Source organism: Cuculus canorus, chromosome 5 (assembly GCF_017976375.1).
Source record: "Cuculus canorus isolate bCucCan1 chromosome 5, bCucCan1.pri, whole genome shotgun sequence".
NCBI classification, from domain to species: Eukaryota; Metazoa; Chordata; class Aves; order Cuculiformes; family Cuculidae; genus Cuculus; species Cuculus canorus.
The window spans coordinates 65,664,624-65,692,012 of record NC_071405.1 but is presented as its reverse complement, the minus strand read 5'-3'; the positions used below and the strand labels follow the sequence as shown (position 1 = coordinate 65,692,012).

The 27,389-nt window shown below is 36.5% G+C and overlaps 1 protein-coding gene across 8 annotated transcripts in view; it reads left to right on the top strand.

Annotated features, from left to right (window-relative positions):
• RALGAPA1 (Ral GTPase activating protein catalytic subunit alpha 1) overlaps positions 1-27,389 on the top strand; it is a 125,471-nt gene that overhangs the window by 44,130 nt on the left and 53,952 nt on the right. For 5 of the 8 annotated variants that reach the window (XM_054068509.1, XM_054068510.1, XM_054068506.1 and 2 more), the window contains exons 19-32: positions 1,747-1,889; positions 4,128-4,344; positions 5,475-5,651; positions 8,600-8,752; positions 10,210-10,403; positions 10,529-10,627; positions 10,734-10,889; positions 12,322-12,450; positions 13,333-13,458; positions 15,137-15,195; positions 18,009-18,117; positions 23,815-23,925; positions 24,909-24,977; positions 26,761-26,895. In XM_054068509.1, the coding sequence (XP_053924484.1) occupies positions 1,747-1,889; positions 4,128-4,344; positions 5,475-5,651; positions 8,600-8,752; positions 10,210-10,403; positions 10,529-10,627; positions 10,734-10,889; positions 12,322-12,450; positions 13,333-13,458; positions 15,137-15,195; positions 18,009-18,117; positions 23,815-23,925; positions 24,909-24,977; positions 26,761-26,895 (1,877 nt within the window). The remainder of the gene's footprint in view (positions 1-1,746; positions 1,890-4,127; positions 4,345-5,474; positions 5,652-8,599; positions 8,753-10,209; positions 10,404-10,528; positions 10,628-10,733; positions 10,890-12,321; positions 12,451-13,332; positions 13,459-15,136; positions 15,196-18,008; positions 18,118-23,814; positions 23,926-24,908; positions 24,978-26,760; positions 26,896-27,389) is intronic. The other 3 variants (XM_054068514.1, XM_054068513.1, XM_054068508.1) reach the window with 1 other exon arrangement.

Genomic DNA, 27,389 nt, shown 5'->3' with positions numbered 1-27,389 from the left:
AGAGCCAGCTGATTTTCCTCCCAGCACAAGTTACTTTTACGTACTTTAAATTACTAATTTCCCTTTTCAAAATATTTAGTTGAACCTCTTTGCTGCTGAAGACCATCAGGTTAGGGAAGAGGAAGAGACAGTAAATGACCTAATAAAGGATTAAGTCCTGAGAGTTTTGAATTTTCATCTACCACGCAGAGCCTTAAAACTCAGCCTGACTGAATGTTTGGCATATGCGTATTTTATCAGAATGTGTTGTTCCATTCTGAGTGTAGTTTGTCAGAAGGACCTGGCTTTCGACCAGCTAGGTTGAAGTAATTGTATTTCTTGATCATTTAGTGTGTTTTCTTCTTCCTCCTCTTCCTCCTTTTCCTCCTCCAAAACAAAAAAAAAAAGCCCCTCAAGTTTAAATTTGGAGGTCAGTTTATATAACTTTTAAAAAATAGTCTTAAACACTGTCATAACGACAGTTCTCTGTGAGTATAATCTTAAGGTTTTGTCTGAATCTTTTTATAACACGCCGTAGGCCTTTCTGTATTCATTCACCAAAATGGTTGCAGTTACATCTTGGCAACATCATTCATTGCTTTCTTTTTTCTTGGAATCATGGATGTTCATGAAGGTCTCATGATAGTCCTCCTGCTAACTATGAGACCTTTGTGCACTCATCAAAAAAGAAGGCTATCATTCTAATATCCATTGTCTTAGTTCACATCTTAATTAACCTTAAATCAACAATAAATTAACTTTCAGCAGTAATGTAGGTTTTCTTTTTTCCCATTGTTATGCTGGCATGATTAACAGAGGATTCTCTAATGCATCCTGCATCGAGATGTTAATGCCGCCTGAGGGCAGTCTGTGTAAGCCTTGCACCACAAGAGCCCGACTGTCGTGGGTCTCCAAATAGTGATTTGCTTCTCTGCAGAATCTAGACTTCTGAAAAAGAGAGAGTTAGCACTAATTTTAGAAGTACATTTTATTTGGAGTCTGCAACATTTAACAGAGCCTCAACATTAGAATAAACTACGCTGTGGTCTCATGAGAGATGACACCGAGGGAAAAATTCTAATAGAGAAAACATGAGCTGGAATAACTTGAAGACTTAAAAGGCGAAGCTCGAGAAGTAGGGTGTAGCAGCCGCAGTTAAATATGAACAGCATAGTTATATCAAAAATATAACACTAATAAATGAGTGAATTTGATTAATTGTTCATAACCGTTAACCATCCAGAGTTTGAATTTTCATTCAGTGTACTAGCATGTAATTTTATTAATAGTAAGATTTTTTTGCACTCTTTATACTAACTGTATACGGTGCCACATTGACGTTTGTTATTAATGCATATTACAACCTAGTTTACTTTTTCCACTACATTGCTCTTCATTAGGAATGCAATGAAGAAGGGAGCTGTAGGGATCATATAAAATTTTTAGTATTTATTACTCATTTTTTGTGATATGGAGGAAGAATATATGCTATATCCTTAAAGCAAGCATTAACAACTTTGAGTAGTGCTTACCTATAAGCTTCTTGCTCTTAAAGGTGGTATTGGAAATCAACTAACCCCTGCTTAGTGGGAAGAAGAAGCCGTACTAATTCTTAAAGTAGAATCTGCTTTAAAAGAGTGAAATTCTTAAAATGCATGTTTGGCAATTATGATTTTTTAAATTATTTATTTCTGTTAATTAGCAGAGGTGGTTTATTTTACTTTTTTTGTTTTGAAGATGTCTTTGTGTGTTCTTTACTATATACAGCTGTTCATTTGCTTTTAGCTAATAGAGAGGACATGAGTCAAAAGCTGCACCCTATTGATAGTGATATTGGCAATAGCAATGCAAATGTTCCTGACCTCATGGATGAATTTATAGCTGAGAGACTCCGCAGTGGTAGTGCACTGGTAAGCCTTTAAACTTCCTGCATTTCAGTATGTAAGCCTGCATATATTTGTGAACTCATCAGTGATGTTATAAATCAAATCACTAAAACATATTTCTCTGAATGTTATGAATCAGAAGGAACTAAGAATATCACTTAATTATTCCTTGCCTTTGACATAGGTTCGTGCCATTTTATGCCATTTGTTTTCATATTTATTAAATCCATGGTGTAAGCAATGCAGAAGTTAATAAGATGAATAGTCTTGTTGAGTTAGATGGCTTTAATTGCACCTGCAAAGATCTGTGTACACAGAGACTTTCAGAGTAATAGTTTATACATAGATTTGCAGTCCTCAGTGTAGTATGTGGTTAGGTGTTGTGCTGTGCTATGCTACTGTTCTCTACAGTGCGGTAAACTATGAAATTACTCCGGTGTATGTTTTCCCTTCATTGTTTTTATTTCACTTAAAATGTTGAATAATTTCTTGTAAGTAGTTCTTTATTAAAGAAAATAATGAAAATAATGGTTCTAATAAGAAAATATTGGTTCTAATTAAACCAACTTTTCGTGTGCTTTCTTCCTACACTTTTCCAGAAGTGTGTTGTTTGGAATGTCTTTCACAATGAGAAATTTTAATCAGTTTTAAGTCAGGAATTTGCTGTTGAATGCTTACAGAATGAGACAACTGATTTGAAGAGATTTGTTTTATTAACTAACAACAAAAGGAGAAATATTTAAAAAAGTGTTGCAAATGAAGCATAGAACGGGTAACAGTTCAAATATAGCATTTCAAAGATGCTCAGTTCTTTTTTCTGCTTAAAATTTTTACAGTCTTTTTTTTTTTACGAAAGTCATTTAAAGACATGCTCCTGTATAAAGTTGTCAACAAGTAGTTTAGTTGCTGCTAATAAGGGGCAGAAGATTCTTCAAAGTGATAGAAAAATCTGTTTACTTGTCATCATCTTTTATAAATGGCAAGAGAGGACTTACAAAGTTTGTCCAAATGTATGTTTTTTTCTTTTTTTGTATTGAACTCATGTTTATTTGATTTTGGTGCAGTTGTTCTTATTAGTAAGTCTTGAGTTACAAGACAAAAATAGTACCTTGAAGTCTATAAAAATTTTAACTTGTCTGCAAATTAATAAAGCAGAAATCATCATATCTGGCCACAGAAGAAGAGAGAAGTTAAATAGTATTTGTTTTTATACAGATTGGGAAGGATATTGATTATTAACAGTTCAGACAAGGCTATTGATACTTTCCTTACATAGCAAGAAATAGCCAAGATAAGTTTAATTAAATGTTTTTAAACTGTAACTGATATTGTAAGCTAGCACACATAAATAGATATGCATTCTTAAAGCAGAGTACCAGCTTATTAAGATTAGTTTTAGGTTGTTATGTCTATTGAACGCTAAAACCTTGTATCATGAAAAACTTGTCAGTCTGAGTAAATCTCTAATTAGTAGTAGGGTAGTAAAAGAGCAGGGAAGTGACTGGGCCTAGTGTAAAAGAAAGTAGACTTAAGTCTCATAATGCATAAAGATTTCAAGCTGTTTCATAAATGGCTTTTCTGCTTTTGTCTATTCCCACTCAAGCAAACGGTCCTATCTGGGAATGAAATAGCTTAAAGAAAGATTCAGGGGAGAACACCACCTTGCTCTTACATGAGCAAATCTAAATGGCTTATTTCTGCTACACACTGTCTTTGATGTCCAAGTCAATACCAAGGTTTTAGCTTAATCATAAGAAAATTAATGCATGAATTAGTAAATTCATTTGCTTGTGCTGTGCATTAAATTTTTGCTTGTAGCATGGGAGCCTATAGGCCAGAAAGCACAAAATTCCTTGACATCATTTTCTGCTTGTGTCTGGAACCAAGGTTAGCGAGTTTTCTTTAGCACTTTAGACATAATCTGGAGATAATATACTTTTTTATAATTTTTCTCTCTGAAGTATTGCCTAATAAGTGTGTGGCACTTGCTAGTCTGAATCCTAGCCTTTAAGGTATGTGCCCCAAAATTCATTGCGCAAATAAAACTTGTGTTTGTGAAATTCTGTGACTGCGTGGGTTGTTCACTTACTGTTGCTGTCTGGGGTTTTTTAAAGTCTTGGCTATATATGTAGTATGATGACAATTTCTGTTTTAGGTACTTGTGAACTACTGGTTAACTTATTGACATGAGATTCCTTTTTCCATTTTATGTAAATAAGCCGTCCAAGATTGTAAGGTAATTTATGTCTCTTCAATGCTTAGAATGTGACAAGAAGAGGAAGCAGTCCTGGCAGCCTGGAAGTTCCTAAAGACCTCCCTGATATATTGAATAAACAGAATCAAATGCGTCCTATAGATGACCCGGGCGTGCCTTCCGAATGGACATCGCCTGCCAGCGCGGGGAGCAGTGACCTCATCAGTTCCGATAGCCACTCTGACTCTTTCAGCGCCTTCCAGTATGATAGCCGCAAATTTGAAAGCAAGTATATTTTTCTGGAAGTAGTAACATTTTTAGTGAATTGCTTGCAAATTTATCTCCTTCTTAAAAAAAAAAAATATATATATATATATGCCAGCGGTTTTCCGGTGTAGAAAATAAGAGCTTATTTTAATTTCCCTGTGAAATCTCAACGCGTTAATGAAGCAAGCAGACTGCTTAAGAAAGGCTATCATGTTTGTAGGATAGTAAATAGAGCACTGGAATACTACTGTTCAAAAAGTGTAACAGTGAGCAGAAGCTAGAAAGCAATAATGTCCTCTCCCTGGAGCATATATGTCTGCTTTGCACAAAATATGAAGATGAGTAGTTACTTATTTTGGAAGTTATTTAATTCCTTTGGAAACTTTTGGATAAAATTTGAAGAAGGACTTCTGATGTTTTACAGTGATCTTTGTGTAGCTGTAGCTTAATCCAGATACTAAGTGTAATGTCATGGTAAAATTAGTATTTTTTTAATAACAATGCTTTACATTTATTTAATTTATCCATTCCCACTCTTGTTCAACAGAAGAAGTCACTATGGTTTCTAGCAGTTATGACTTCATGTATTGTGTAAGAGAGAAGTTATGTTTATATGGAGAACCTACTGAAGACATTACAATTTTTAGATATGTAGGTGTTATGCAACTTAGTGATGTTATTTAAACCTACATTTCAGAATGACATTTTCTTGAAAATTCTTGAAAGTTGAAAAAGCCATTTGTTAGAATATATTTTGCCATAATATTTTTAGTCTGAAGTTAGTGATATAACAGACAACTTGGATATTTGTTCCAGCGTGTTAAATTTTGCACGTGAATTCCTTGATGTATGTTCCTTTAATTTATTCTCATGTGGGTACGCTTGGAGCATCTAAGCAGAATACAGGACTCACAATAGGAATGTCTTCTCCAAAAGTACAGTCACAAATTTGTGACAGAAATGAGAATACTCATAATAGTCAATTACTTTTTGCTGTTACATTCCATGTAAGTTTTGCAACAGTGTGTTAGTAGATGGAAGACGCACGTGCAAGTTTTACATGGAGAATTTTGAAAGTGTTGGCTTCTGGATTTTATATTAACTGATGTTTTTAGGTTTTAAGTTAATACATTGCTTTCCTAATACAGATTTCAGCTTTGGCACTGAGGCAGGGACACCAGCTTCCACTGACGTTGATGCAATTTCAGGACAGCAACAGAGTGCTGAGGAGCAAGAAGTGGCCAGTCTAACTACCCTTCACATAGATTCAGAAACAAGTAGCCTCAATCAGCAACCATTGTCTGCTGAAGCTGCAACTATTACTGGTAAAGTAGTTAAAAAAACCCAAAAAACTAGGGAAAAAAGCATTTATTTCAGAAATTTTCCACCCATCCTGAAGAATGCGAGCTCCAGCTTTTGCAGTGAAGCTGTATTCTAGATAAGATGACTGTTAGATTTCAGTTATTTTTTGATTGCTGTTTTAAAGTAGTGTGTGAAATAACAGAAGTGGAAACCCTTTGTCTGACTTTGTAACCCATACAGTCCTTGGCTTGGTGCTAAATGTATTCTAAACCTTTCATGAGGAAAATCTATACAGTTACCAGGGAGAAAACTCGAAAACTCTTACCACATAATCTCTTACAAGTAGTAAGAAATCATTACTGGTAGTCAAATAGCTAATTTTCAGGAAGGGGTTTTTCTTTGGAAGGCTTTGGCAGTTCTTTCAAACCAGTATATTGCACTGAAGTATCATGGGATTCTTCTAAAGACATCCATCTTAACCTTCCTCTGTAGTAACTGCTGTGTAACTGGGAGCTTTTAATATGCAAAACGTTAGTTGCTGTGCCATGTAAATTCAGGTTTTATATCTGTAACTTAAGAATTCTATTTCTTTTGGTATCTTTGTTGTTTTCATTAAAAAGTAAGCCTATTAGGAAGCAGTATTTCACAGCCTCAGCTGATGAGCTTGAGGCTCCACTAGGTTACCTCTTAACTGTTTCTTGGGAAAGAGAGAGAATAACAATTAGGTTAGCAACAACCAAGTGATGCAGTTAAGCCAAACAAAATGGGCTCCTTTCTGAAAGAGAGAATATTCTTCTCTGTGGAGGAGAGAACAGTCTCTTGCTGGATTTTGTAAATGAGAAGTGAAGATGCCCATAGTAATTGTCATACTCCTTGTTCCATAACTTAAGCACGACTATTCCTGTTACAGCCCTGGAAACAAGTACTTACTTATCTGTGAAAGCCTGTACCTGCGCATGGTGTCTTGTTCTCTGTGAGAAATCAAATGCTGCATTTTCCAAGATATCGAAAGTCATCTTTACTTCCCCTGCCACAATTTTTGCTTTCTGAAATTGCCTTTCTGCTGAAAGAGGCATGATGTTAGCTTTCTTGGACATTGTTGTTCAGCACGGTTCAGCTTGACTTTTGTTCTCTTCATCTTTTCTCTTTGCTGTGTGCTTGTTGAAAGTCCTTATGGAAAACCTGTTCGTTTTCTCTTTGTTTTTATATGTTAATAATTTAATTACTTTTTGGTATTTTTGTCGAAGTTTGCAGTTTAATTGAATTGACAAGATTTCAGTTAATGGCTGAGTTGTCCATTGAGTGATTCTGTTGCTGTTTCTTCTTGTTTGGAACACTGTTTTAGGGAGGCAACATTTGTGTGTCACAGGAATTTAGCTGGGTTTCTTGAGGAGGCAAGGCTTGTGCAATTACACTGTCTCTGTCTGGCTGTTCTACGCCCTCAGCAATGTTGGAGCCCATTGTCTAACTTCTGCTAAACTGGCATATGAGAAGAAAACAAAAGGACATTCTTTTCTTTCAAATTTCTTGAAAGATAGGCAGCTATCTCGTACAAATTGCATGCGTGCAGAATCGCACAATAAGGAGGCTGCAATGTGAATTCCATATACTAGATACCAGCAAGTCCATGCAGAAACTTAACCTCAAAACACACTTAAAAGAAATGAATTTTCAGTGGTTCTGCTGCACAGAAAACACTTGTTTCTAAATAGCTTTGCTTTGGAGGTTTTTGGGAGGAAGATTTCTTCTCGACGTTTAGGATTATTTCGTAGTCTCTCCCTCTCCTTCCCTCTCTGCCCCTCTCTACCTCCGTCTCCCTTGCTTTCTTTCCCCCTCTCTAATCACTCTTACTCTTTATGTACCTTCATCCACCCCATTTAACGAGGAAAATGCAAGAGGAGTAGGAAAAGATTTCTTGGAACATCTTATAAGTGTGTGTTTCATATCATCTTTGTGAGCATGTGGCAAACAAGTGATCAGTAGCAAGAGGAGAGTATCATTACCTGTTCAGTGAAACAATAGTTTGTGTGCGAAATAGTAGTTTGTGTGCGAAACAGTAGTGTCCATCTCTCCCGCATAAAGGTGTTGATTTAAATTGTTGGTAAAAGCTTCATTGTCTTTGCAGTTTAAAGCAAATGGAGACCTTTGCAGTTTAACAATGCAATTACCACAATTTTAATGTTTAAAATTAAATGATGTTTACCACAGTTTGTATTCTGATAACACTGATATTTTCTGTCAAGTTTTTTAAACAATTTGCTCTCTTTACAAGAAACAACACTTTGTAGTCTGTAATTTGGGAAAATTGCTATTTTAAGAGAATCACTTTTCCAGTAGAGACCAAATAGTTGCCTGGAGAGTTTGCTCAGTGGTGATAATGGAAAAATGGCTTTGCAGCACTGCCATTCAAACTCTTGAATTTTCCTGTCTTAGAGGAAATAACATTCCTCTAACTATACAGAACTTTCCCTCCACATGGATTTTCTCAGCCTAATCAGTAGAGAAACATCGAAGATCGTCAGTTACTTGGTTTGAGCGTTTATATTTTATAAGTTAACTTGTGTGCATCCATTAGCCTGGCAAACCAGCTGTTCCAGGAAAATTTCGGCTCAAACACTTTGCTAGAGAGAAATTTAGGTGAGGGAATGTATGTGGAGAGAAATTTGGTTCCAAACACTGAAAGTGCTGCAGAACAAACGTTTAAAGTTATTTGGACCTAAAATAGAGCTCTGTTAGTCAATTTACCTATCGGATTTTGGTGTTCATCTCTCAGCTTTCCTGCATGTAATTTCTTTTCTTTGAGAGCACTGTTCATAGGGAGATCTACTTACAGTTTTTATATCTTTTCTTGGCCCGATTTGATGTATAAAAGTAGCTCAGTTTTCTTTTAATGCTATGTTTAGGCAACATTTCAGTAGCTCAAGAAAATAGAAAAGGCTTTTAAGGTAACTTTTAAAAATTGCATTTGCAGGCTCTGAAAGTGCTTCTCCAATCCAATCTGCTCTTGGATCCCGATCACAGACACCCTCTCCTGCCACTCTTCATGCAGATCATATTGAGCAGAAGGATATGCAGCTGGATGAGAAGCTCCACCACTCTGTTTTACAGACGCCAGATGACCTAGGCAATATCTGGAACAGAAAACATAAACCTGTTCTTTCTTTCTTTTGAATGCAATATAGTGAAGTAGCTAGGATCATGTTAGTTGTAAACAGTCCTGTACAAGGCTCTTTTGTCTCCACTTTAAAAAGTATTTAATTACAGTGATTTACTTTTAAAAGTGAACAAAAAGCTTTTGCATTTTGTCTTGCATTTCACTGGAATTATTAACAGTGGGTTAATAGCCCACACATTTATAATTATTCTTTTTGATGCTTGAAGTCACAGCAGCTTAATCCACTGTGTGGCCCTGTCATGGACTGATTTATCATTGATGTACAAATAGTAAGGCATAATTTTAAAGTAATGTTACAATTTCTCCTTGGAAGTTTTGTTCTTTTCCCTTTCATATTTAAACAAATTTAGAATTACTGTGACTGCCTGAACTGTTGAATTCCAGGCTACATCCACTTTGTAAATACAGAGTTCCCGTTTCTCCAATATTTGGTCTCATGGAAACAGAAAAGTGTCTGATGTGTACTTCAGACCCTTTTCCTCTAAGCAGCCCAGTGATGAACTGAAAAGTCATCATTTTGCTTTGTACTTTGAGATCTACAGCCTAGAAACCATTAGTGTCTCTGTCACAGTGGTCCAGACCTTGAAAAGAAGGGGCTGTGATTAGGCTCAATTCAGATTTAATTTTGGTTTTGTATGCCTGTGGGAGCTGCAGGATTTTCAGAAGATGTCAGCAAATTCTGGTGCTGAGGTGTTCTGAAAATCTCTGAGAGGGGTGGAAAGGAGATTCCGAATGCCTGCTGCTTTAAAACTGTGGCTTGGTGGCTAGTTCAGAGTGGCTGTTTAGCTACTTACGTGCAAGTTGAATAGACTGTAGCCATTGTAATCTATTGAAATTTTGTATGGAAAAACTACATTAATCCTCTTCCACCTGGAAAAGAATGATCATTCATACGACAGTGATGTGTGGAGAGAGCTAGGTGAGAATTAGACTGTGGTTCGAAGTTGCTGAATTTTGCTTCTCCACTCATACAAATTCATCGCTTAAAGAACAGTAGCCAGAGACAAGTTTATTCTTGCCTTTTTCTACTTTGCAATAAAATACACTCCTAGTAGATTCTAAGGAAAATTGGATATATATAAGGATTCTGATAAAATTAGGAAAAATGTAAAGTTGAAATGTAATATTACTTGGAAGCAGGTGGAGTTCTGGAGATTCATTGACTCCAGTGACTGTAAGATGGCACTTCCAAAAGGAGTGACCTTAGTAGGTCCATCAGTTCCATTTTAGGGCTTCAGTATTGACTTTAAATGTTATTTATGCAAATAGTATAAGAAACAGAACAATTCTTGTTCTACAGAGTTAAACATATACAGGGTTGAGGAAAACTAGGTATGTAATAGTTCTATCAGAATTCTTTTTTTCTGGAAAGGTAGGTCTCACTATACTTTTTTCTTGCATTACAGAAACTAGTGAATTCCCCTCAGAATGTTGCAGCGTGATGGCTGGGGGAACACTTACAGGATGGCATGCAGATGTTGCTACTGTGATGTGGAGGCGCATGCTAGGAATATTGGGAGATGTCAACAGCATAATGGATCCAGAGATTCATGCCCAAGTTTTTGATTACCTTTGTGAGCTGTGGCAGAATCTGGCCAAGGTAAAACGAACTGAACCTCTTCTCTAGTCTGACCTATTGGGCAGGATTATCAGATTGAAAAAACCCACCGCCTTGTCTAGTTCCCTTAAATATTTATCTTTTTATTTTCTTCTTAATAATTTCAGATAAGGGACAATCTTGGTATTTCAACAGATAACCTAACTTCACCGGCTCCACCAGTTTTAATTCCACCTCTAAGAATTCTAACACCGTGGCTGTTCAAGGTAAATTTGATCACTAGGCAGTGAACCAGAATTAGAAATAAGTGTAGAAGAGTGTTTAGTGCAATTTTTTTATTTATGAATAATAAATATCCTTCTGAAACTATAGGCAACAATGCTGACTGATAAATACAAACAAGGAAAACTACATGCTTATAAACTCATTTGTAAGACAATGAAGCGAAGACAAGATGTTTCTCCAAACAGGGATTTTTTAACTCATTTCTACAACATAATGCACTGTGGACTTCTTCATGTTGATCAAGTAAGTTTAATTCCAAAATTCAGGCTACTAAAATTTTGTAACTAAAACCAGAATTGTTTTATCAAAAATACTGAACGTATTTTTTTTCAGGTGGGCAATTTAAGTTTGTCTTTGAAAATAGTTGTGACTGATACTTTTTTAAGCTTTGATGAATGGCCCTCATATTCTTCTTTGTAATCAGAAATGCTTTTTTTGTAGTCCATTTCAAGCAAATATGAAGGCTGAAAAGGTACTTTTTCATTTTTCTACTGATAATATGTTACAAATTAGAGCATGCAAGAAAGAGAAGGAAGCAGATCTCTCCAAGATCTACTGTTCTTACTTGCTCCCTGGTGCAGCGGTTTAAGTAGTGGGAAAGTAAATTGTTCTTACTACATTGGAGTAGTCTGTTTCTAGAGCAAGTATAGGAACCAGCAGTCTGAGACATATGGAGTGTATCTAATTGGTGGGAGTTGATCTTTTTCATAGGTTCTTTATGCCTTAAGCATCCTTGTTAAAGGCTTGTGTCAGAACTGTGAAAAAGTTGATTTTGTGAACTTTTATAAGGACCAGTTAGAGGCATAGGGAGATCAAAAGTTCAAATAACCCTGTTTTCATTAACTCGGCAGAACAGAACTAAATCAAAATTATTCTACGGATGGCTACCGGTAGGGCAGATCACTAGGTTCTGCCCTTTAACAACCAGTTTACACTGCTTGTCTTGCTGGATTGTAAATCTTCCTATAACATGTTGCCATTTAGTTGGATATCACTACTATTGGAGAACTATTCAAAGGAGGAAAGGGGTTATTTTTTGCCTATCTGTAAACTTGGGTTGTTTTTTAATAATTCAACGATTTTCTGCTTTTTCGATACTTCTGAAGAAATAGCAATGTGCATTAATTTTAAAAACTGACTCAGTAAGTCTTCAAGAACATAATATGATATGTCGAATAATTATATACCAGAAATGCGATAAACCACTTTATTATAATTCTTTCTCTATATTGTGTTTCCATACAAATATGAGTAAAAGACAAATACCTTTTTTAAAGTTAGATGGTATTTGTTGGAGAGGATTAGGCATGTTGTTAAGAAGGTATAACAGCTGATTATCTCATTACTATCTCTTCTGTACAGACTTAAATGAATGGTTAATCATTTCTAGAACTCTTGAAAGTTAAATATAAATTAATATAGGATGTGACCTCATACAGTAGTGTCCAAGATTAAGTTGGTCTATGAAGTATACCACTGTTTGCTTATATTAATGTGAATATACTTAAGGAATTCATCTTTTAATGCTACTCTTCACTCAGTAATGAGTGTCTTATTTGCCACAACGGATTTGCTTTCTTGCATTTTTACTTTCTACCTTTGGTAAATGCCTGCTTTTTTTTTCATTGATTATTCATCTTGTTGATACTCCTTTCTTCCCTTTTCCTTTTGCAAGGATATTGTCAATACGATCATCAAGCACTGCTCTCCTCAGTTCTTCTCACTTAGTTTGCCTGGTGCCACTATGCTTATTATGGATTTCATTGTGGCAGCAGGAAGAGTGGCTGCCTCTTCTTTCCTCAATGTAAGTATTCATCAATTAATTCTCATTTATGCGTGAGTGGAAAGGATTTGAAAGAAGACTGAGCAGTACTTTTCCTTATCTAGAAGGTTAACTTGACCCCAGAATTCAGTGCAATGGTTAGCAAATACAGATACTGTCTGTGGTTTATTCTAGATCACCACACATGCAATTCCTCTCCAGAAAATATAAGAATGCAGAAATTACTGTTGAAGCAGAGAATACTCTCTTATATTGATGCTGTCATTTATCTGTGCTTTAAAATGTTTTAAAATAAATGTCTGTTTTGACTGTACCTTCATTTTAGAAGTATATTTATTCCTCCATCTCTCCGCTGTGCAATGACATTGCTCTTCAGGCTTTTATAGCAATACCGATGTGACTACCTAAGTGGTGTTTGCCATGCATCCCTGTACTCTCTCAAAGTTCCCCAACAATCCCCTCTGTGAGTCTTGACTGTTTCGTAACGTCGTTTCCCCTTTAACCAACTGTGAAATGAGCCTCCCTTAAGGCACTACTGAGACCTCTGCCAGCTTCCTATGCTCTTACCTGTCGTGTCCAGTAATGCCTCGTGGCATGTCCACATCCTCTTCAATTAGCTAAACCTAAGACCCAAACCTAGTTAATGGCACAGTCATTTGTCTATAGTCCTAACAATTCCTCTGCTGCTTCTTGAGCATTTGGGAAAATGGGAGCATGGGGTATACACGAGCAGCGATTCACAGGCTTTGGTTTCTGTTAGCTCAGATCTACAGAATTTGCAGAAAGAGAAAGGAAATAGTTGTGTGGGGTTTCAGCCATCATTCTTTTTTTAAGGCAGCTAGAAATGTCAGCTTCCTGATTGCAGAAAGAATATATATTTCTCCCCTCTCTTTTTTCTTTTAGGCACCAAGAGTTGAAGCACAAGTTCTTTTAGGATCTCTAGTCTGTTTTCCCAATTTATATCATGAACTACCAGCTCTTCATCCAAACATTCCTGACATTGCTGTGTCTCATTTTACAGATGTTAAGGTATGAATTTGAAGAAATACTGGAATGCATTCCGCTACCAAGCGTATCTTTAATGTGATGTTGTTCCAAGAAATACTAACTAAAATTTTAAAAGTAAAAATTTTCAGAAATAATTTCAAATAGATTATAAGGCACAAGATCCCAGAAAAAATTGTCAAAATTTATATTAGTAAACATACTTTATAATTGCTGATAACTTAATAATAAGGTGTTTTCATATGTTTGTAAAAGAAGATGATGTGTTATCTCACCTTTTCACTCCTACTCTCATTGTGGCTGTTTGCAGTCTCACAGATGTAATCGGTTGAGCAGGAGAAGATTGAGAGGTTCAAGATACATTATTTAATTTATTGAGAATTCACAACTGGTGAAATCTGCCTTTGTTCCTAGGGGCTTTAGAAGACCTCTGCACATCAGTATGTCTTTTTAGACAAATAGCAAAGATTGATGGAGACCTCACCCTCTCTAACAACACAGAGTTGGATAGTGTGTCAGTATACTGAAACTGGGCAGAGCTCAGTTCATGTATTTAATTGCTGTATGTGTGTCAAGTGTGATTACTATGTCTAAGGAAGGCTCCCAGTAAGTTTCCAAATTCTTTCAATTTAGAGAGAGGTGATGGCTTGGGAGCTGATTTGCACCTTGCTCCCTCTTGGGGACTGATTTTGAATTCTTCCTTTCTCATCTTTATTGCACTAAATTGGTCACTTGAGCTTTATTGAGAGCTACTTGCAGCTTTACAAACATTTTATTGTGGTTGAGTCAGAATCCTTCTTGACATCATTCTTAAGGCACTATAGTCACTTGTTCTGCAGCTACTTTGCAGAGCTGTTGGAACGGGTCCAGAGGAGGCTACAAAGATGATCAGAGGGCTGGAGCACCTTCCCTACAAGGACAGGCTGAGAGAGTTGGGGTTATTCAGCCTGGAGAAGAGAAGGCTCAGACGAGATATTATAGCAACCTTCCAGTACATGGAGGGGCTACAGAAAAGCTGGAGAGGGGCTGTTCACAAAGGCTTGTGGGGATAGGACCAGGGGGAACGGGTACAAACTGGAGAGGGGCAGATTTAGACTAGACATTAGAAAGAATTTCTACACCATGAGGTTGGTGAGGCACTGGCCCAGGTTGCCCAGGGAAGCTGTGGCTGCCCCATCCCTGGAGGTGTTCCAGGCCGGGTTGGATGGGCCTTGGGCAGCCTGAGCCAGTGGGATGTCCCTGCCCATAGCAGGGGGGGTGGAACTGGATGATCTTTAAGGTCCCTTCAACCCAAACTATTCTATGATTCTGTGATTCTACTTCCAAGACTTTTAAAATCAATATAGTTTTTAAACTTCAACGTAATAGATAGTTTCCTTGGTACCTTTCAGGGCTATTTACAGAAGCCAGCTTTAGGGAAGCTTTTTTTTTACCCTTGATGTTTTACGGAAATGTATTCGGAAGAGTTGGATCAGCAAAAATTAGGGCAGTAACCTGTGGAATATTCTCAGGGCAGTGCAATAATGAGACCTGGGGCAGACTAGAAGATTGGAGTAGTGGTAAGCAAACAATCCATCTGACCACAAACCTAGAGACCAGCTAAGCAACGTGCCTGTGTGTGCTATAATACAGTTCTAATTTTCTAACGCTACGCGTCATGGACTTACTGGTAAATAAACTAATATTTTCCTCTTTGTTTTAGGAACTCATAATTAAAACTGTGTTGAGTTCAGCAAGAGAGGAGCCATCTGGTCCTGCACGGTAGGTCATACAGAAAGAGCTTCTGAATTAATAGATTCTTTTGTTTATTGTACTTGTTTGAGTTGGATATACTGAAGAGCTTAAAGTAAAAGTTTGTATGTGTTTTGTCCATGGTTTTCTTTGCCATTATCAAAACTATGGTTTGCTGTATGAATGTGAAATTGTTTGTAAATAGAGATAATAAGAGTTGACATTTTTTGTCAGACCATATGCTGCTCTGGCCCAATATCCTTTCTGTCATAGTAGCTGATAGAGAAGAGTGTTAATATGGATAAGAATGTAAGCTCTGTGCGCTCCACCTGGAGGGTTTTCTGTACTAGAGAGGCATTTTTGAATTTGATTAAGGACAAGATTACATATGAAGGAGGCATGCTTATTTTTTATTCAACCGTGTGATTTAATTTGAAAAACAGAAATAATCCAAGGTATGTGAGCCTTTCTTTATGATATGGAAGAGAAGTAGAAGATACTGAGCTAAGCATTAAACTGGAAATGATTGCTCTGATGCTTGAACCCTTCTTCTGGAGCAGAGATGGATATGTCTTTCTTATGAGGATAATGGTGTTTCTACAGCCCCTAGAGCTTGGCTGCCTCTCTCCTCAGGGGAGTTTATCCACTGTCTCTTTTGGGAATAATTTCTCTGATACCATTTGCTTCACAGCAGTTCACCTGGGTTACTGTCAGAGGTCATATTTAGGATTTGCAAAATGATTTTGCCATGCCAGCTCAGCCACTGTTAAAGGCTTAATTTTCTTTGCAGCTCCCTAGGAGAGAACTTAGGTACCTCGCTTCATGTATTTCAAGCAAGTCTAAGTGCTGTTATTGTTACTGAAGCTATAAATCTCTATTTCTTATCTCTTCCGCAGAGGGTCAATGTTTTGCATTTCATTACATACTTGACCCAGCTGAGCTAGTTATCTGAAATGTGTTCTACTCTCAGATCTCCATCTATAAAGATTAATAACTGTATTAATCAAATTCCTCTTCTGCTGCCGACAGTCTGAAGAAGGAGTGCCAGGTTGATGAACTCGTTCATCTCTTCTGCTTGTGCTGTTAAGGCTGTGATTCTTTAATAGCACCATTGCAGCCACACAACTACACAGGTTTTCAGAGACTACTCTGGATAATGGTAGTGAAACTAGTGTCCTCGGTAGAAACCTCATTCCTAGATATTTTGCCCAGCAATGTGTCACCAGATGTAGAATGGATCTCAGTAGCATGAAGGAAAGCATAAATAGTAGCATAGACTTAGAGCTGTCTACTGTTCTATATACTAAGGGTTTATTTTTTTAATCAGCTTATACGATCTAAGATTATTGTTAAATCTGTTCTACATTATTATTTCCTTTTGTTCGAAAAGGATTGAAACGCGTACTGTGGAATAGCAGAAGTGTAGCTTGGGAAGGGATGAGGACTTCTGTAAGCTCTCCCTCCTCTGAAACTGTAGTGTGTATAAAACATTCCTGGCTGTAACTGGACCATATGGTCCTGAAAATTTTTTCGGAGAAGAAAGTTACAAGACTCTCTGATAGACTGTTCCAGTACTTATGTAATTTTTACAGTCAGGTTGTTTTTATGACCAGTATACAGGAGAGAAATCTTTTCCACTGAAAATTAAACTCTTCAATGACTTACTGCACTTCAGAAGGTTTTCTATAATTTCCTTCCTTAATTGTGATCTACATTCAGTACGCCCTTCAGTTTCTCCTCCATGTGTAATATTCTGCAAAGCTGTTTATATTTTTTGTCACTTTTTTCCTGGATTCCCTCAAGGTTGTCTTCATTCCTAAATTATATTAATCAAAATGTAATGGAGGTGGTCTTGCAACTGATATTTCAGTGACAGTGTACAAAACAGGGTAGTTTGACATCTTATTTACACTATCATGTAGTTTTAATTCCAAGATGTATTTTTGCCACCTGTCAGTAGTAGCCTTAAAATCCTTTTTCTATAACACAGGCTTTGTAGCCACTTTGATTTCTATTCTAGCATATGTTTTTTCCTTCCCAGATGTAATGCTTTCAGTTCCCATGACCACTTTTCATCTTGTCAATTTTAGACTGCTGTGCAATTTTATCCAGAGGAATTTGGATTCTGTAGTTGTTTCTAAAATATTTCCAGCCTATGTTTTTGAAGATAATTACTAATGATCCAGAAATTGCTTAAGTTAGTTCATTAACACTTTTTAACAGATTTCATCCATCTCTGTTGATTCGAACACATATGTCTAAATACTCTTTACCTTTACGCTTCTTTTCCATTTCCTGATTGTAGATGAATAAACAAGAATAGTTGAAGTATGTAATCACTATATATACATATATATATACTGTCTCTAGCATTGATTTACCTCTTCTCCATTCATCTTTGTTTATTGTGAGTCTAAAAAATGTTAATATTTATGGACAAATAACTCTTTTCTCTGTGTCCCAGATGTTCTTAACAAACGTGAGTAACTCTCATGTTAGGGAGAAGGAACCTCCCAGCACAGTTCTTACTTTGTCTTAAGAAAATATGTGATTTCAGGTAGTGTTTTAATCTAAAAACCATATAGAGATACAGGAGTTCTTTATGTCTTAGATTTTTCAGTTGCTCAGAAGGGTGCTTTCTGTCCTTTCTTGTGCCTTCACTAGGGTACTTGGAATTTCTCATTTTTAAATAAGTTACAGGATTATGAAGGTTTTTGTGTAGTTATTTTTTAAATATTAAGAACACATGTATTAGATTTTAGCGAGACATATAATGAATCATAAAAATTGCACATTGTTTTATCTTGTTTCTTAACAACTCGTCCTCCAACATTGCTTTGCAGATGTGTTGCTCTTTGCAGCCTTGGTATTTGGATCTGTGAGGAGCTAGTTCATGAATCGCATCATCCTCAGATCAAGGAAGCATTGAATGTTATTTGTGTTTCTTTAAAGGTGAGAGTGTGACTTTTACAATATATATTGCCTTTACATTAAAAGATACTTTCAAATTTATTTATTTATTGCCAGTTAAAATAATTTGGGCAGTGAGAAGCAGAGACAAAATTTCTTGCATTCCACAGCTCTTATCAGTAGTACTTGTACTCTTTGGCTGTCAGACTGAGCAGAGCATCCACTGTGAGAGCAAGATGGGCAAGAAAGTGAGGTGGCAAATGCAAAGAAGTTGTTTCACAAAGCTTCTCATGCTTCTTGCTCATTGCTCTCTTCTTGCCCCAACCAATCAAATCTCCCGAGTTCAAGAGTCATTGCATTATGTAGTATTGCTTCTTGGCCCAGGCTGGAAATTTAGAGAGAGATGTAGAGTAGTCCTCCTGCATGCATGTAGGCACTGGAGGGTGTTTAATTTCCTGTAGCATAGTGGGTTTTTTATGCTCATTCCAGAACATGTCATTCAGGCCAGTGCTTGCTAGAAAAAAGCTGAATCCCAGGACGAGTCAGGAGTTTGCATCAAAGTTGATGTGAATAGAGTACCTGTTGAAAGGGAATAATGAGAACTCTAATTTTGGTGATAAGTAAAAGGCACTTGTTTTTATGGCTCTCATTAACATTTATTTCCTGATTTTTATGAAGCATGCTGTAATACTGGGTAGTTTTACAGTTTTTCAGAAGGATTTGACTTTTTCTTTTTAACGGGTTTGGTGGGTTGGCCCCAGCTAGCAAGGAGACTCTCACACAGCTGCTCATGCACTCATCCACCCCTAGTTAGGAGAGGGGAGAACATGGGAAGAACAACAGTGGGTTCCTGTCCCCTTCTCACAGAGGCCAACCCTGCAGCCCCCCACTATCAGAAGCTTTCCACCTACACCCACGACGACAGTTCTGAAACTAATTAGTAAGATAAAACTTTTGGTCTCTAGTAGTTACCATGCAATCTGTAGAAACACCTTCACCTTAAAGTTCTCGAAATCTAGGATGTTCTCCCGGTTTGGTATTTGCTGTTTTGATCGAATTGGTTAAACATAGCTAGTATGCGATTCCCATGCACGGTGATTCCCACTGGGAAATGCAGCTTGATCAGATACAGCTCATTCTTTGCAGTGCAGTGCCTATATAATGCTTCTGAATAGAAGAGATTTTCTAACATTTGTCTGACTTCCCTTTTGCGAATGACAGTTTTCACTGTTCTGAAAGTAGTGTCACTGGATTTCAACTGTGATCGTGAGATTTTGATGGTAGTGTATCAACATTATATTCCTTTCATCATCTGTTAAAAAGCCGCGCTTCTGGGGCTTTCTTTTTCCTTGATGAGTCTTTTTGTTTTCCTGATTTTGCAAATTCTTCTCGTATTTGTTCATATTTTATGGAGTAATTAGAGTATTATTTAAATAGAAATAGAAAATGAACTAGAAAATTATTTAAAAAGTTCAAGCATTTTGCAAGCGTGCATGTTTGTAAACAATATCTTCAACTTTTAAAGTATTTCCCAGTTTTTCTCAGAACCTGTCTACATGATCTTTGAAAATTTGAAAATTCACTGAATATATATATATCTATATACAAATATTGATAAAAGTCAGGGCGTACACCCGTTATACATAAGTTGTGTCAGATGTTTTGAACTAACTATCCTTTTCAGCAATGGGAATGTGAAAAGTATCTTAGCAAATCAGCTGATCATATCCTGTGAAGCAGGATTTGAGTACGTCTAAAATTGGGAGCCGCAGGGCTTTTAGTATTAGACTCTAAATTGCAATTTCCTGTTTTGCGAAATCACATTCGTCGTTTGCAGCTTCACTAATACTCTTTCCAAGGTTTTTCCTTTGCTTTTTAATATCCCCTTAGCAGTGCATTTTATCAAGTTCCTGTGCAAGTTTGGTAGTAGGCAAATGATGCTGGTTTTATCTTACTTCTGCAATTCATCAAAGTTTGAACTGTGCTTTATGCTGACATTTACTGTGATTTCTCTTATTTTTCTTTGACATATTTATTAAACCAATTACTTGTCTTTCATTTATATTACACATAAATTGCTTCTTGAATAAGAAGACAAAGATCTTTATATTTTGATTGTGCTTCGCTTTGCTTTGTGTTGGCAAAAGCATCCAGAGCATGTTGGGTTTTCTCCTGTTTTGAGCAGTGGTATAGATTCACAATAGAGTTTAATCATGACACAAAATATTCATAAATATATCACAGGAGAAACAAATTAGTTCCAATTTGTTACCCGATAAATCTCCTGGCTTCCAAGTAGTCAAAGATTTGAACTCCCAGAATGGGTTATATTCTTATTTTCAGGAGAAATTAATGGATAGGGCGCTGTAGTCCTAGTCCTACTTTTACTGATAAGTACAATTGACCAAATAATATGGAATTGAGGGGTTAGCAACAATGATATGCCTGTTTCTGAAATACAGAAGTATCTTCGGAACTGCAGGCCAGCAGCTTGCTCTGGATATGCCTAGAACTTCTCCCAGCAGTGTGGTGGTGTGGGGACCTGTGTTAACCTCTGCTGAGGTCTGAGCCCAAAGGATCCTAGCCAGCCATCCGGACCCCTGCATCTCGTGATGATTTTATGCTCCTCTCAAAAATGCAGATACATAAAAAAAATGTTGTTGTACAGGCATAGTGCTACATGGTTTATTTGCAAGTGTGGACAAGGTTAAACTATTAGTATAACATTCAGAAAGCAATCGATCCTCACAAAGATGAAAAGTATTATTAAGACTACCCTTACGAGAAAACCCTGGAAGTTAGGTACAAGGCGGAGTGCCTGTTCGTTGGGAGCTTCCCCCCCTCGCTGAGGAACTAGTAAAAAATTATGTCCACAGTTACACTATTGAATATAAAATCTTTTAAAAGTAGTGAATACTTATGCTTTATAACGTGCTGTATTTTCCAGGGATAGAGAATGGCAGGTGAAATGTTTGTAGATTTGCACAGCTGCCTTCATGCCACACCTGAAGGTCTTGGAGAAAATGTCAGGACAAAGCAGCAGACTTGAAAGGGGTGAATTGTTTTGATATCCAGCATAAATTGAGTGTTGTTGCTTGAGTTTCGGAAAATGTCCTTCCTTCCTCCCAGGACACGCAGTCCTATAAGTATCTGTTCTAAAGTGTCTGTACATTCTTTTGAAATGTGATATATTGACCATGCTGGGGCAGATTTCTCAAATGGATGAAGGGTTTGATCTGTTTGGGCCAGTCTCCATATTTTTGATCAGAATTTCCTACTGGGTTCTCTTGCTATGAATAAGAAAACTTGAGTGCCCAAGGTCTGAATTTTATTGATATTTATTACTTTGCACCTTCAGCCTTTCTGTGAACTTTTTCACCAGTGCCTTTTGTTCCCTTTCTTAAATTAGAAAATACTAAAAATTCACTTCAACCAGAGAACAGAAGGAATTAACTAATTTGCATAAACCAGCACTGGAAATCATTCACTCATCTTCATCTTAGAGCCTGATGGTCCTCCTCATAAAAAAAAACAAGTTAAAAATAAAATCCTTCCTGTTTTTAAGTAGTAAATGTCTGATTGTTCCAAGACTGTGAGAAAGTCTCCAGGCCTTTCTCTTAGGCATGTTTTTCTTTAATTTGGTGATAGGGATAACTCTGTATTAACCTACTCTGGTTTGTCCACCTCTTCTGTCATCCTGGTGACTTTGGGGTTCCTGCAAGCATGTAAAAATATTTCCAGCAGTCTGGATTTGATCTCAAGTTCTGTAATGAAATTGTTATGCTTTCAGTTTTATTTATTTACTTCTGGTTGTCACGAACATTCAAAACTGTACCCTGCTTACTGTGCTCTTCCAATGGCCTTTCACAGCATGGAGAGGGGCTGTCTCGAGGGATAAAAAATAGTGGTGTTCTTGCCATAAGCTCTGGGAAAACTCACAGATGTACGATGTCTGCGGTGGTATAGTTAAAAGCTGAGAAACAAGGAAAGTCAGAATAAGAATTAACTACCCCATGTGCTCTGTTTTCTGTCTCTGTGGCTGATTCGTAATAGCTATTTTTAGACTTTATGCTTGCATAGATAACACAAATAAAAATGTTCATTAAAGCTTTGTCTCCATACTTTTTCTTTCGCTTGTATCTTTTCTTTTCAAGTTCTTACATGTAAGAAATGATAGTTCTGGTTTGATAAGAAGCTGTCCCAAGGCAGGATTTTCTTCCAGTTTATTTTCCAACTTTAAATTTTTTGCCATGCAAAAATTTTAGTCTGAAATCCTTAATTTTCTGTTCAGGCTTCATTGCTTAGACATTTCAGCTTTCAAAGGCTTTGTTTCTTTAAGGTTTGTGAGATATACCATTCCCTGAAAGATTAACAGAATTGGACTGATTAAGAAAACAATTTAAGAAGCCAAGCAATTAAGTATTTTTGCAACATATCCTTTTCTGAGTTCAGAGGTAGACACTTGGTCACCTCGCAGCACACACCTGTGACAGCTTCACTGCTAAGTAAAATGAGACTAAAACATGTAAACTACTTTTTTATTCTTTTAATCGTGCAGGAATTCTGATGTAACTTACCTTCCTTGGAGGAAACAGAGTAGGCTTTTTATGATTAAAGGATGAGCTACCTCATTATTTTCTGAGTGATTTGAGATTCATCAGTATTATGGCTCGGAAATCTTGTTTTCAGTAGAGTATTTTCTTGGATAATAATGTGTTTTAAATCATTCCCTTGAGGCTGTTGTGTGTTACTTTTTCTTCTGTGTAGTTTGTGCTGTCTTCTGAAGTCTGTAGTTTTGTTGTGCTAATAACCATTTTGCTTAGGTTTGTCATTAGCTCAGATTTGTAGGATTTTCATGTCCTAGATGAATAAAATTCACTTGTAAAATTCAGTTTGTGCTTGTTGTTTGTGCACAGCTTAATGTTTTAAGGCAAGTGCAATGAAAGAAGTAGCCTCAGTTATATATCCTGTCCATTAACAATTTAGGGAAGCATATCCTTGTCTCTTCATTTATCTTCCCACTTAGGAGCGTAGGGCAGCATGTGCATCCACCCTCAAGGCTGAGGACTAATTGCATGAACGCATTCGCATTTTCCTTGACCAACACAGTGACTAAAACATTTTAGTAACTGTTGAAGGCAAGCTCCAGTGCAGCAATGTTCTCCTGCCTTTAAAAGATAGCAGAAGAAAAGAGGAATTAAGCACAGGAGTCGAGGGGCATTCATTTCTATTCAGACAAGCGCTGTGCACTGCAGTCAGTAGTAAATGGAGCTGTTAGTGTCACTATAAGTACGATGTGTTGCATTGTGGATGTGTAGCTGTTCACCTGCCTTGGTTGTCAAGAATGACCTCTGATTTTGGAATTGGATCCTTGCTTTTTGCAGCATTAATATTAGTAATCATTAGGATAGCAAGAAATGAATTTGTTCCTCCTGGCTTCATGATACTGTACCAACCAGCCTGAAGTTAGTTAGGAGACTCCTCTCCTCTTTCCTTCATTGCGTGAAAGTCTTTGATTGTCTGTCCCAAACTTTCGGTGCTAGCTGCTAACATTTGGTTATGACTATAAAATAATTCCTTTTAAATTCTGTAAACTTTCATTTTGTTCCTCTGGTAAATCAATACATAAGGAATTATATGTATAAAACCATCACTGAAATTGCTGACTGCCTTTTTATCTGATTTACTTTTGTATGAAATCATGTACTTATTGTCACTGTGCTGTGTTCTCTTTTCTAGTTTCCAAATAAAACAGTAGCCCAAGTTGCCTGCAGTATGCTGAACATGCTGATACATTATGTACATAGACTTCAAGTATATCAAGCTAATTCACCTTTAAGAATTATCCAAGTAAGTCCTTTTTTAAAATTTGAAATTTTGACTTCTTTTAATGCCACAGTACAATGTATTTCACTGAAATTAAAATACCAGAATATTGGCAAGTAAATTTCATAAAACATGGAAATAGTAGAAATGTAATCTCACTGAACATTAACTGTAATTGATATCACACTTGCCGACTCCAGTATTAACATATAAAAAGGCTCTATCATGCTTATTTTTTCTTACATACAACTATGTCACAATTTACATGAGAATGTTGCCAGTAAAGTCCAAGGCTTTTTAGTATTAAATGCCTTCAAATATGTTTATTTAAGGTTAGTGAGAAAGTGATTGCTTAAAATATGGATCTGCAGTTGTATTTTGCGTATCTGTATGCAAAACACTTTGCATTAAAGTGTTTTAGTGTAAAGCAAAGATAATTATTTTGAATACGCTTTAAATGATGAGGAAGTAGTCTGTGGCCTCTGTGACTCTGAACCACAGAGAAAAGATAGAGGTCTCCCAGGTAACCGGTAGGAGAATTGTGTGAAAGCTTCGTAAGAGATGTAACAAGCATTTCTCTGCTGCTCTGCAGTCATATTGTTGATTATGTAGAGGCAGGTTGTTTACAAATTCCAGTATTTCTAAGAAATAATGGAGCTCAAACAGCCCCATACACAAACCCACATAAGGCTCCTTCCGGCACTCTACAAGTGTGTTGAATTAATTTCTCTTCCTGCCTGAATATTTGGAGCAGCTGTATAATTTCATTGTCCCTAATGCACCTGTGTGAGTCAAGCAGAATGTAGTCCTTCACTGTCTTCTGCAGAATTCAATTAAGAGATTTTTATTTAAAAAATAAAAAAGTGGTGATACTGTAATTTATCTCAAAAAAACCTTAATAGAATTTAACCATGAATCCAGTATTATGTCACATTTAACTGCTTAAAAAAATTATTTTAAGCTTAAGTATTTAAATTATATTTTTAAAGAAACCTTATTTTTCCCAGATTCTGATAGCAACTATTACCCATCTGCTACCCAGTACAGAAGCTTCCTCTTATGAACAGGACAAGAGGGTAAATATTTTTAATTTCTTTTTAATGTGTCAATTTAATTGCAAAGGTGTGTGACATAGCACTGCTGAAAAATTTAAGCTGTGCCTTAAAGTAGGGATTCAGCTCAGTATAATGCAGTATAGTTATATCAGAATTCCAGCAAAATTCTTCATGCAAGTGAATTTCTGAAGTTTTTGTAGGACAATATGGAGTTTAAATTAATGGAGGTTGATTGGGTTTAATAATTAGAAAGTTGTCATTTTCATTATCCTCAGTGAAGTTAAAAGCAAAGAAAGTAACGTAGGCTTTCCAAACTTGTAGTGACAATGTATTCTCAACTTCTAGAGAAGAGCTTTCAAAAGATTTCTGATCATAATTTTTTGCACTTTCTATTGTAAGTACATTCTTGAGCAAGATAGACTGTAATCTTCAGATTGATTTGATTGTTGTCTCCTTCAGAATAATTGCTATCTTCTGATATTTTCAATGGGCCGGAGTCCCTTAGCTAAGGACTCTTGTCTTCACACAGTATTCACATTAGTACTTTCTGCCTTCTGAAAGCTGCATCTCTTCTGAATTACTTGGCTTTGCTCTTAGACTGTGGGACACGGTGGTTATTTGGTCATTTCAACTTGGGTACTTCAGTGCAGTTTGTCACTTGCAGCTCTGTTGTTCTGGGCCACCATGGGAGCTGGCATTAATCTTTTGTTTGTTTTGGTCTCCAGAGCCTCTCCTCTCTGCTTGCAAGGAGGCAGTGGGTGTTGTAGACTACAGCAATATGCCAAGCTAACCACCTTTCCACTTCAGATGCTTCCCATGAATCAATAAATTTTCCAATGAACTAATGCTGGTCATTGTGTGTCAAATATTGTACCAAAAATTGGCTTACCTAGTTAGACAAACTTAATCCTAATGGATTTCTTAAAATTTGGTTTAATATAAAAATATTTAGAGCCTTTCATCATTAGGTTTATTATATGATGCCTCTGAGAAACAAGCTTGTAATGCATTATGTGAAATGAGCATGATATTTATGTGTTGCTTGTTAGTAAATTAGTCTTTGAAAGACTTACTTAACTTTGGAAATATTTTAGACAATCTTATAGCTATTTGTCTAAACTCTTTCCTCTTCCACAGCTAAGTTTTAAGAATTAGAAATAATTCTTTGAAGCCAATAAGTTATTAATAATTTGGTGTGTATGTATGTCTTAATCTAATTCTGTACTACAGTCTTTAAAAACATCCCCTAGAGGGAATTGGTTCTTTTGCTGACTGAGTAGCCTACAATACAGAAAGCAGTTGGATTTCTTTCAGATAATACCTGGTGCTGCGTAGCGTTATTGACGTGTCGTGAAGGAAATTCTGTTATTTTTAAAGCACTAAATGCAGCTGAAATAGTTCAGTTTTGTGTAATCCTTGATTCACTTTCTGGTGAGATTTATGTGCAGAATGGCGCATCGGCCTTGATTTGTACCTGCAATCTGTCATTTTAAAAACAGCACCCTACAAATCAATTTTGAAAAATCGTGGGTATCCTCTCTTAAGCACAGTGTCTGTTCTTAGACTGACCATGATGAGAAACTGTTGTATGGATTGTCTTTGTTAAATATCTCAGTAGCCAAAGATTTTACTGATGCCGTAAGTTTTGAAGATAAAGTGGCTTTTAAACAAGTGTGACTTGCCGTTACTGCAGAAAGCTACTGAACTAATAAAAGGAAGTAAAACAGAGAAGTAGAATATAGTGATAAATGTGAAGTAGCAGGTGCTGGTTTAATTGATTTGTAATTGAAAGTGTTTGTTCCAGTTGGTGGTTTCTTTACTTCTGTGCTTATTGGATTGGATAATGGCCTTGCCTCTAAAGACCTTGCTGCAGCCTCTTCACACTACAGGAGCAGAAAATGATAAGACTGAAAGATCCGTTCTTAATTGTATATATAAGGTACGTGTTGCTTTACTTGCTAAATGAGAATATCTTTCTATGGAGGTAGTGTCAGTTTTCATGAAAATGAATACAGGACTTTTCTGTAAGCTGATCTCTCATCTGCTGCTGAAATGTGGAGTGCTGTCTTAGTTCTACGTTTTACTGCAACTGCTTGATCATCAAGGTATTTGGGATTGTTAATTTTATCTCGTATTTTGTGATGTTTAACAAAGTTACTTTTTGTATATCATAGCCATATCAGATATTTGTGTTCTAGGAGACCAGCTATGTATTTCAGACAGATGAGGAAGTACCTTTTTTTTGTACTAAGCACTTTTATTTAGTATTAAGCAAAGTAAAAATCACAAAGGTATAATTGCTGTCCGTAGGGATACAGAACAAAGGTAGGTTTTTTTTTTGCAAGGGACAGGAATTAAAAACCAGCAGCTTAGACCTAGCATATGTAATTAAAGAAGGTAGGAGATGTATTTTTTCAAGTTTTATGCCTTGTT